Source organism: Cavia porcellus, unplaced genomic scaffold (genome assembly GCF_034190915.1).
Source record: "Cavia porcellus strain 051 isolate PalLab524CR breed Dunkin Hartley unplaced genomic scaffold, mCavPor4.1 scaffold_3, whole genome shotgun sequence".
In the NCBI taxonomy this organism is placed as follows: Eukaryota; Metazoa; Chordata; class Mammalia; order Rodentia; family Caviidae; genus Cavia; species Cavia porcellus.
This window is the reverse complement of record NW_026947486.1, coordinates 113,539,742-113,550,399: the sequence shown is the minus strand read 5'-3', so window position 1 is coordinate 113,550,399 and position 10,658 is coordinate 113,539,742. Positions and strand designations below refer to the sequence as shown.

Genomic DNA, 10,658 nt, shown 5'->3' with positions numbered 1-10,658 from the left:
TCAAGTAACTACTGCTTGGAAGTAGGCACTCCTGCCAACATGCTACCAAACGCTTGGTGCTTTTACCAATATTTGTCATTTTCCCTTTACTTGGCATGCTATCAAGCTAGACTGTGAGCTCCAGGAAGGCACAGGCAAGTGTGTCCTGCTCACAACTAAATCTGAAGCACAAAGAGGGAGATGGCACCTAGTGGAGGAGCAAGAAATTTCTGCTGAATAGTAAGATCAGGTAAACTTGAGGGCCACATATTTCAAAAGAGGTAAGTGGATCATTAAAAAGAAAAATAACATTTAAAGTATATTCAATTTGTGTATCTCACAGAACACAATTATTCTTTTAAAGGTAAACACAGTAATGTCATGACATTGTTTACCACTGGACTGTGGGATTTTGAGGTGAATTTTAATTCTCCAATATTCCTTATTTACCAAGTCTTTGACAATGAATGTGTCTTATTTTATGATGGAAGGAAATGCTACAAATTGTAAAATAAAAAAATTAAGACTTACTGCAAAGTTTTCATCTCTTTTTCTTAAAATAGAGTATCATATATAGTGAAATATGACCACTGGGTTTTTTATCTCAGTTTGCTACAAAGTGAGTGACAATATGGAATTTCTGCCTTATTTAGCACCAACATAAAATATGTTGATAAAATAACCCATACTTCAAAAATTACTACCTAGGACCTGGATGTCACCAATACTTTACACATTTTTAAAAAATTCCATAGAAATTGGCTTCCGGGAGAACATGGCTGACAGATAACAGCTACTACGGAGGCTCTCTGAAAGACTCGGCTCAGAAGTCAGGAAGGGTACGGAGTAAGGAGACATAAGCCAGTGGAGATATGCTCTGCTGACCCAGGAACAAACTGGGCTGAGAGAAACCAACTTGGAATGCAGTCCTGGTGCTAAAACAGGAACAGAAAAGCCTCAGTGTGGAGGCTGGAGCCCGCACCATTGGAAGCCGCGATTTGGGTTTCCCGCCGTGCGGCGGCTGCCTCTACGTCAGCTCGGCAAGGAGAGAGACGCGCAGAAGCTCTGAGAACAGGGGTCTGCGAACAGAATCGAAAACAGGACGGGCAGGGAGGCATGCACTGGCTTGTGGTGAGGTGAGTGAGAGAAACTGACACTCTACCACAGTTTGACTCCAGCGGAGGTCATTCTGGGCCCGGGCAATCCTGCGGGAGCAGTGTGCGGTGGCGACTTCAGCCACACATCCCCCTCTCAGGCGGGATTGGTGAGGGGTGCCTAGCCTACATGACTCTGCTGGCGGACCCAGTGGGCTGGCCCAACCCAGATCCCAGAGCCTGACGGTGGCCGGGAGGGGCAGGCCCCACGTAGGCTGCCTGGTCTGGAACTTCCTGGTGCGCTGCGGTGGGCAGGAACACCTAACCAGTGAAATTCGATCAGGCTGTGGCTGACAGGGAGGGAAGCTGAGCCTCCTATGTAAGCTTGCATATATAAGGAACAGAGAATATGGGAAGAGGCAGCAACAAGAAAGGCTCCTCGGCCCCCAATTCTGAGAAACAGGTAATAGCGGACACCGCACCAATAGACATAAAGCGCCATATAGAGAGCCTCATAGATCAGTTCAGGAATGAAGTTATCAATGACCTGAAGCTAGAAGTATGCAGAATAGTTAGAGAAATGCTAAGCACCACCCAAGAAAAAACAGATGGTGGAATGGAAGAACAGAAAAAGAGGGGAGAATTGTTCAATGGAGAAAACAGAGAAAGCATGGAATACGTGAAGCAGGTTCAAAGGGACTACCAAGAAACTAAGAAGTCTATCGAAAACTGGCATAACAGCTTGAAAGAAACTAAGGACAGACTATCTGAACTGGAGGGCAGATTTGTAATATGGGAGAATGAAATGAAAAACTTCTTAAAAATAACAAAGAAACAAACAGCAATAATACAAAGACAAGAAGATGATAAGAGGATCCATAACTTAAGGATTAAGAACATAAAAGAAGAAGTAGGGACACAAACAAATGAACTACAAAAGCTACTCACAGATATAATCCAGGAGAATTTTCCTAATTTAGCAAAAGGTAAAGATACTCAGATGTACGAGGCATACAGGACCCCAGCTACCTACAACCCAAACAGAGCAACACCCAGGCATATAAGAATAAAAATTCCAGAAATTCAATACAAGAACAGAATATTAAAAGCTGTCAGAGACAAGAAACAGACCAATTACAAGGGAACACCCATCAAAATTACAGCAGATTTCTCTGCACAAACCATCAAATCACGAAGCGCGTGGGGGGAAATAATTCAAGCTTTGAAAGATAATAATCTCCAGCCAAGATTGAGATATCCTACACAACTGTCCCTGGAAATTGATGGAAAAACAAGGTGCTTCCAGGATAAAGAGGAACTGGGGGAATTTGCAACCACCAATTCAACTCTCCAGAGAGTATTGCAGGATATTCTAAAAAAAGAAAAATACAAAGAATCCAGAAATAGTGGCAGGGAGGCCACAACGAATGGAGCAGAGAACAAAATGAAGAAGACAAACTGACAGCTACTGACAGAAAAAGAACTCAACAGAAATGAGGCAGAGAAGATTGGATGATAGGAACAGCTATTTTGGAGAAAATGACACCTTAATAGGTAATACTGATCTAGTATTATCTTGTTTTGAAGTCTCATCAAGCTTTTGTTCTTCTGTCTCCATTGGTCTAAATAGGTTGTATCTTATTGGATTTTATTATGTACGATAGTATAAGCAAAAACCTTTTAAAGACAAGGAGATTATACAGAAACCATTGTTCATTTTCTGTTAGTCGATTCTAAATATCCTGTAATGCTGTCATTCTCTTAAATGGTTTTACATTGTTTTGATATATTTAATGCTACAGTATACGAAGTTGTACTCAAGGATTTCAAGGAAAGAGACAATATGGTAACTACTTTTATGTCAGGATTATCTGGTGGTGAAACACTATTCTGCTTAAATGGTTATGTTTTGATCTGCGTTGTTTTGCTGTTATGCCCTTTTATCTCAATCTCCACTCCATTATTTACTGTTTTATTTTTATCCTTTTAATTAAGGGAAAAATAAATAAAAATAGCAGGATATGTTATAGTAACCCACTTTGACTTTCCATTATCTCGATTTAAAGCCCTGTATTACTCTCACCATCTTGTTTTTGACTGATGTTCCCCTATTCTGTTTTGCTGGATAGTATTAGGTTCGAAAGTTTAGGCAACAGCTGTGAAGATAATGAGATTCATTAAGACGCCCATTCTCGTTGACTTTTATCTACTTTTGAAGACCTACAATATCTCCAATGTTTTGGTGTTGTCGGTTTTGTTCTTTACTGTTTTGTTCAATTTTATTATAACGAATGATATAGGCAATTCTATTAGATATAGCAGGAGGCATTATGGTAACCATTGTTGATCACCTTGTATTATGTTTTTACATTATCTATTATGTCCACCCTTTTGATTTGACGGACTCTGTTCTGTTATGTCACATTTGGTTTTACTCTCTTCCAAAAAAGTAATAAGAAACGTGGGAGCAATGAAACCCAAAATGTGTAATAGTCATTGTACAAAAGAGAGGAGAAGAAAGTGCTCTAAACTATATAACTGCATGTATATTTAAGGGTATAAGATACAAAATGATATCACTGAGTTTTATTGGATCATTGAACAGAACTGTTTGCAGTATCATTGTTGGAATGTCCACTTTACAAGCTTTAATTTTGTGACTTGAACAATTATTTCTAAGATGACAATATGTAATCCATTAACTAGTGATTTCCTACTGTTTTTTTCTGTAAATCTGTATAACTTGTACCCTTTCTCTGCTTTTTTTTCTCCTTAAATAAAATTTTAAAAAATTCTATAGAAACTATGATTAACAAAAATAATCTAGATTCTTGTTTGATGCATAAAAACAAAACTGTAAACTTTATTTTATATTTGAGAGTAAACATGACAAAAAAAGAACAAATTTTTGTCTTTCTAAAATGAACTGTTAGGCTTGCCTAACTGGGACATTCTTCTCTGCTCTGGAAGGTTTGCATTCAACTCAGTGGAGAAGCAATTCTAGAAAAGAAAAGTAAAGAAGGTTAAACAACATGAAAAGAGGAGTATACATATGCCATACTTTGCTAAAAAGGAAATGACTGCAACAAGATTCTCAAACCATATAATGAATGCTATGATTAACATAAATTTTCAGCCTGCCAGGACATGATCTTATGTATCTGTGAGGCATACAGATAAATCAGAGTGTAGTAATACCATTACAGAGATCATTTTTGCAACACAAAGACTTCCATGCCCCCATATGTAGCCCACAAAAGTCCAGTTCCGTTAGTCTAGTTACACTGCCATACAGGTGCACACTGTGATCATTTATACACACAAGCACTTCATTAAACGTATAGTACAATGCTACATAATAATAATACACATGCAGTATTATTACAGTATATAGTTACACATCGTAATTAAACACAGTATCACAAATACCCATTTAAACACATACAATATTCTATCAAAGGATCTCCTTTTTTTCTAAGTGATTTTTCATTTTGCATACTAGCAAACTGAGAATCCGTTTATGCTATAAAATAGTGGCATAACTGAAACTAAATCCAGCCTCCTGACACCATTTTAAATGATCTATTAATCTATTCCACTGTAACTAAGGTTAGGAATTAACATCATAAACTTTAGTAGCCCATTACAGTTTTCCAAGCATTTTCACATACATTATATTGCTTAGACCACACACACAAAAAAATCTCAGATGACAGTATTAAAGAGTTGAAAGGTAAATTACTTGTTCTGTAAATACCAGTAGTTAATGATCTGGGGCTTCTGGCTCCTAGACCAATACTTTAGTTCTAGAGGTACTCTTTTTTTTCCTACCAATCATTTTATTCTTACTTGACCTTTCAGTTATTTTGTGAAAAAGGAGGCCCAGGCCAAGTCTGGGAAATCTGTAAGCCTATGTAATTGAGGCCCAGGTAATCCTAGGTATAGGATTCTGTGATCCTTCACTCAATTCCTTTTAATACCCCCCTGCACAGGTTTGGGGAGCAGGGAGCTGTAACTAACAAGTAAGAATCAGGATATCATTCCAGATCTTCCGGACTCCTGAAGTCATAGTCCTTACCCTGGATATGTGGTGTGTTTAACACGTATTGAGGCCTGTGGCCAAGACAATTTACTAAGGGTGTGTGTCATGGAGCTGAAGTGTCACAGCAGGCAGATTTCGTTTCTTTGCTCCCTGTAAACCTGAATTATGCATACCAAATAATACAGCATTCAAATAATTTGGCACCTCCCTTGTTTACCTTCCTACCTTCCAAATACCTCTAATAATACTGATCCTTTTGGAATTAAACCATTTGTGGTCTGTGTTAGACAAACCAAAATGATGGCAGAAAGATAAATAAAAATCAGAGATTGTGCATGTGAACTTTATATCCTATTGGTGATTACCTCTGGTTTCCTTCTCTTCATCAGTGCCATCTTCTTCCGTTGTTGTTCCAAGCATTTCAGTACCCTCATTCTTCGCTTTTCTTTCTTTCCTCAAATGCTTCGAATTTCTTATACGGAAAGGATGGGCAAATTGGCTGTAATGTGGAAAGTACAAGTGAAACTATTTCTCAACGGTGTCTAGATAACTCTGTACTTCCCATCTGATTTTTTTTAACTCATTCTAATTTAAAAATCTGATAGAAAGTATTATGCCCAGATCTTTTGGGGTTATCACTGTAGCTACCATGTACACAGCCATTTTGTTCATTTGATCCCCATAACAGGGATTGTGACCTACTTTCCTCTGCTGACATCATTGTTACCTAACCTTCAATACTCAAGATACTTTCTTGTCTATGAAGCCTTCCTTTCACTCCTAGATCAGAAAGATTCCTCCTTCCTAAAACTTTCAAATGAAATAGAGTTGGTTCACAATGTATTTGCATATACAATTTTCACAAGTACTTTAACTTACTATTGTTATAATCTGATATTCAACACCATACTCCCTTGGGTTCCTGTGGCTGGTAAGTGGAGAAGTACATGAAAGGCCATTATATGCAAAAATGTTTCCTAGGTGCCTCACATATTTGTTCATTTGATTCTCAAAATAACTACAAAGTAGACAGTATGCTTCCTATTTTGCAATTCATTAAATTGGGGCTTACAGAGGTAATATAACTCACTTAAGGTCACACATAGGTGGTAAATAGAGATGCTAGGATTTAATATTAGGTCTGTGTGACTTTAAGTATAGTTTCTTTCCATTAGACCAGACTACAGTGTCCACTAATAATGGCTAGCAATCACAAACACCATATACTGCCTGCTGCTAAGGCCTTTATATGCAAGATCTCATCTCTCATCTTTATGATGACTTCAAGAGATAGCTACTGTGTATACCATTCAAGTTTTTAGATGGAAAAACTGAAGTGACAAAAATAAAAATAACCTGCCTGATGTCACCCAATTAATGTAGTATTGGAGCCAGGATTCAAATCCAGATCCACTTAAATCTAAAGTAAAATTTCACCCTGACTCGTCAAACCTGTATCTTTCTCCTCTACAAGCTTACAAATTCCTTAATACTAGAACCTTGTAATTTTTATACCCTTCTGAGGAAATGGAAATGTTAGTTGATTTTTATCAAGAAATACTAGTTGACTTGTTTGTATGGCTTTCACGGTCTTAAGAACCACAAGACAAGAAGAAAAAACTAAATGTTTATGGCAGATGTAAAAAGAGAAACTCAAGATGAAAGAGAGAAACACTTGCCTCCAGTATTATGAAGAGGTGATAACAGATGAATAATCATCCTATTTTCCGCTCAGTACTAGGTAGCACACAGAAGAGAACACTGAAGCCATTACAGTGTTACTCAGCAACACAGAACAACCAGGTTCTGAGTATGCGAGGCCCAAAGATAGATAAGCCTGTGTTTGAAATGATGGCTTTGAAAATAACACTCACTTTCCTCTTCTAAAATCACATTACCGGGTTGTCACTGAGCTCCACTAGGTAAGACAGATGTGGAGCAAAAAAACTTTTTTTCTCAATCATAAAAAGTCTCTGGGAATAAATGAAATAGTGAGTAAAAGCTCCAAATATATTTATATGATTTACCTATGGTCTCTTTATGTTGCCATGTTGTTAACTACAGCCTCAAAAAATAATAACTGAACAACTTAGCTTTCAGGTCCTTGGGAACAAGTATGTTTCAAAATACAAACTGTGGGGGATTTCAGAGGTCAAATGATATGATATATACTCCAATGGGATCTGGGGCAATATCTCATAACCAAACATAATAATAGTTCTTCAACAAAATATGTATATGCACTCTAAACTGAAATATTCACTAGAAACAATCTCAGGTTAGGTCAGGTCAGATCAGGTTTCGCTGCTTATGTGACTTTTAAAAAAATCTAGGTTTACAGAATGTTTGATGAAAAATTTAAAGATTTATTTTTTCTAATATTGTGAGTCTAATAAATCTTATTTTCCATAATCAAAATTAACAGGTTTCCCTGAACTGAAGGTTTTAAAATTGGTAGTATATATTTTACTTTAACAAAGCAAAATGCAATATAGTCTGATTACTTTAAAAATCCAATGCTCTAACTTGTCTATGTTTTAGAGAACCTGGTTTCAGATTTAGTCTTATCACTAAATGGTAATTTAGTTAACATTCCTTTCGGAGGTCCAAAACTAGCTATTCTACTCAATTTCTAACTACAATGTCCAAGGGAAGAAAGCACGGTGAAATGACTTGTTCAGTATCCTAGAGGTGACATTTTATATGACATTCTTCTCATATAAAATGTCATAGAACTTGACCAACATTATTAGTGGTTACAGTTAACTTGTAATGCACATTCACTCAACACATTTGGTCATTTATGAAATGTATTATTCTAAATATTAGAAAGATAAGATAGATAAGACATAAAGACCTGTCCTTAAGGAATATAAATTAAAAGGAAAGGCTAATAATTGTATCACACTGAGATAAATCAAAGCAGATCTAAGAAGAGACAGAAAGAACCTTGACCATTTGTGAGCAGGAGGTTTGAAATAAGCTTCTTAAAAAAAAAGTGACATCTAAGTTTAAGCTCACAGCCTGAGCAGAGTAAACCAGAAAAGGAAGAACAGAGGTGGGGGGATGACCAAGAGCCCTTCAGTAAGTGAGTACACCCAGTAAAATGTTCAATGTGGCAAGGTGGCACACTCTCTGTGAATATCAAGTACAGCAGTGCAGCTAGGGACATGAAGTGAGTCCACAGGCACTTCTAGTGATACAGATCCACACAGTTGTGGGACTTTTATTTCCTCTGGGAATTCCCAGGAGCCTAGATCTAAGAGCAGAGAAGCGGTACAGATTCAGTTTAAGTAAAGCAAGGAAGCCAAAGAGAGTGGATTGAAGCACTAGGTAACAGGATCCAGGCTGAATAAAAGAAAGATGATGTTAGGAAGGTGGCAAATGAGGTAAAAACCATAGAGTTAAAGACCCTGTATGTCTCAGCATGTTAAAGAACTGGTGTATCAAGAATAAAGCAAGAATAAAAAGCACTTGTTAAGGAGTAAGATTTTTAAAGTTGAGATTTCAGAAGTTCAAAAGCTCAATTTTGGGGGATGACAATTTTCAATATATGCATATAAAAACAGGGAAGACAAATGTGTGATAGATCCATCAGAATTGAATACACCAGGTGACAGAGGTTTAGATGGCTAAAATGAGTATGAGATTACCAAGAAATATGGTCAAATGTAGAAGCATATAAGACCTAGAAAATATGTAGACCAAAGCAAGATTTCATTAGATATTTTCATAATGGATAAATGAATAAAGTGTTGAATTAGAGAAAGTCTAGTGTAATTTCAAATAGGCTGGTGTCAGAATTTGAGAGCCTTAAAAATACAAATTTCAAGGCTAACCTCAAATTTAATCAGAATCTCAAAGGTACAGATTGTAGTATTAAATAATGTACTCCCAGCATTACTTCCATAATAGCCATATACAAACCAAAGTTTGAGAAACACTGGACTAGTGGTTGATATTTTTGAGATGGAGTCTGTCTAATGTTGCCCAATTCAGCCTCCAACTCTTGGGCTCAAGTGATCCTCCTGCCTTAGCCTCCGAAGTATCTAGGACTACACTGCCTGTGAGTTGATGTTCCTCTATGTTTAACAAATTCTGTTTCATCAATATAAATGTTAATCCTTTAAGGCGATTAAAAATAGCTTAAATTTAATCGATAAGAAACAGTTTAATATACCACTTGCAAAGTCACAAAAATATGCAGAAAATCCATAGAAACAACTAAGTAGATTATTTACCTCAATATTTGTTGAGGTAAATAATACTTACTACCTGGTCCAGAGAGGACAGAATGGTTCTCCAGTTTTACTATAAACAAGACACATCTGTTGGGCTTGCTGTAACACAGACTGCTGTGAACCATGAAAAAACTTCTGGCTCAGTACGTCTGAGGTGGAGCCTAAAAATATGCATTTTTAAAGCTCCTAGGGAATGCTGATGATACTGGTTCAGAGACCCCAATTGGAGAACCACAGATCTAGACTCACAGTATGAGACCTGGCCCTCAGGGAAGTTAGAAGTTAGACACAGAATGAAAACAGTAGAAAGCAAAGAATACTTACGTGTTAAATTCTGTGCCCCAAAACGGAAGTGCAGAAAAAGGTCCTGAGAAGAGAAAAAACACTGGGACCTGGAGCAGTTGAGAAACATTTCATAGAAGAGATACGGTAACTGCAATTTTTTAAGAAGAGAAAGAATTCATGTAAGGGAAGAGGATAAAGAAGAAAAACTAAGAAATAGGAGCAACAGGCAAAATAATAGAGGTGGTGTAAACTCTGAGGCTGTCAAGAAGTGTAAAGATATCACCCTGGTTAGAGCAAAAGATATGTGCACAGTGTTTGAAATAATATTACAGAATTTATAGGATGAGCCAGACATACATGAGCCTAAAGGCCATGACCCTTTGAGAGGACCTAAACTGACAAGAAGTCATCATATTTTAAATCTACATTTGTTTCTTTTATCCTACCTGTAGTAGAAAAAGCAAAATTCAGAAGACGGCTTAGAATCTTTGCTGTATTACTGTTTAAACTTTTTAAAAAATATTAGAACTGGGGGCTGGGGATTTAGTTCAGCGGCATAAGCACCTGCCTTGCAAGCAGGCAGTCATGAGTTCAATCCCTGGTACCGATAAAAAAGAAAAAGACAAAAAAATATTAAAACTAAATTTTTAATGGTACTGGAGATCAAACTCAGGATTTCATAAATTCAAAACACACACTGCCACCAAACCACCTCCTCAGCCCCTCAACTATGAAATCTTAAGCAAGAGGCCAATCCTCTCTCCATCTGTCTGTTTTAAAGGAAAATAGGATAATACAATTGAAAACCATACAGAAACTAGAAAAGGCCAAGCACATGCTAATTGTTTTTATCTATACATCTTTCTATGGAGAACAATATTCTACCTTGGGTACTTGTATATATCCCTTTTTAGACCAGGAATCCTTGAGTACATATAGTGTGAACTGATTTACCTCTGTGTCCTTTGTAACACCTAACACAATGCCTTGAACCCAGATATTCTTTAAAGAATTGGC

At 37.0% G+C, this 10,658-nt stretch overlaps 1 protein-coding gene across 1 annotated transcript in view; it reads right to left on the bottom strand.

Annotated features, from left to right (window-relative positions):
• Positions 1 to 3,910: 3,910 nt before the first annotated feature.
• Fmr1nb (FMR1 neighbor) overlaps positions 3,911 to 10,658 on the bottom strand; it is a 28,870-nt gene continuing 22,122 nt past the window's right edge. Inside the window, exons 5-6 of the mRNA XM_063245657.1 lie at positions 5,481 to 5,614; positions 3,911 to 4,073 (exon numbers count right to left, since the gene is read on the bottom strand). Coding sequence (XP_063101727.1) covers positions 4,057 to 4,073; positions 5,481 to 5,614 — 151 coding nt within the window. The 3' untranslated portion in view covers positions 3,911 to 4,056. The remainder of the gene's footprint in view (positions 4,074 to 5,480; positions 5,615 to 10,658) is intronic.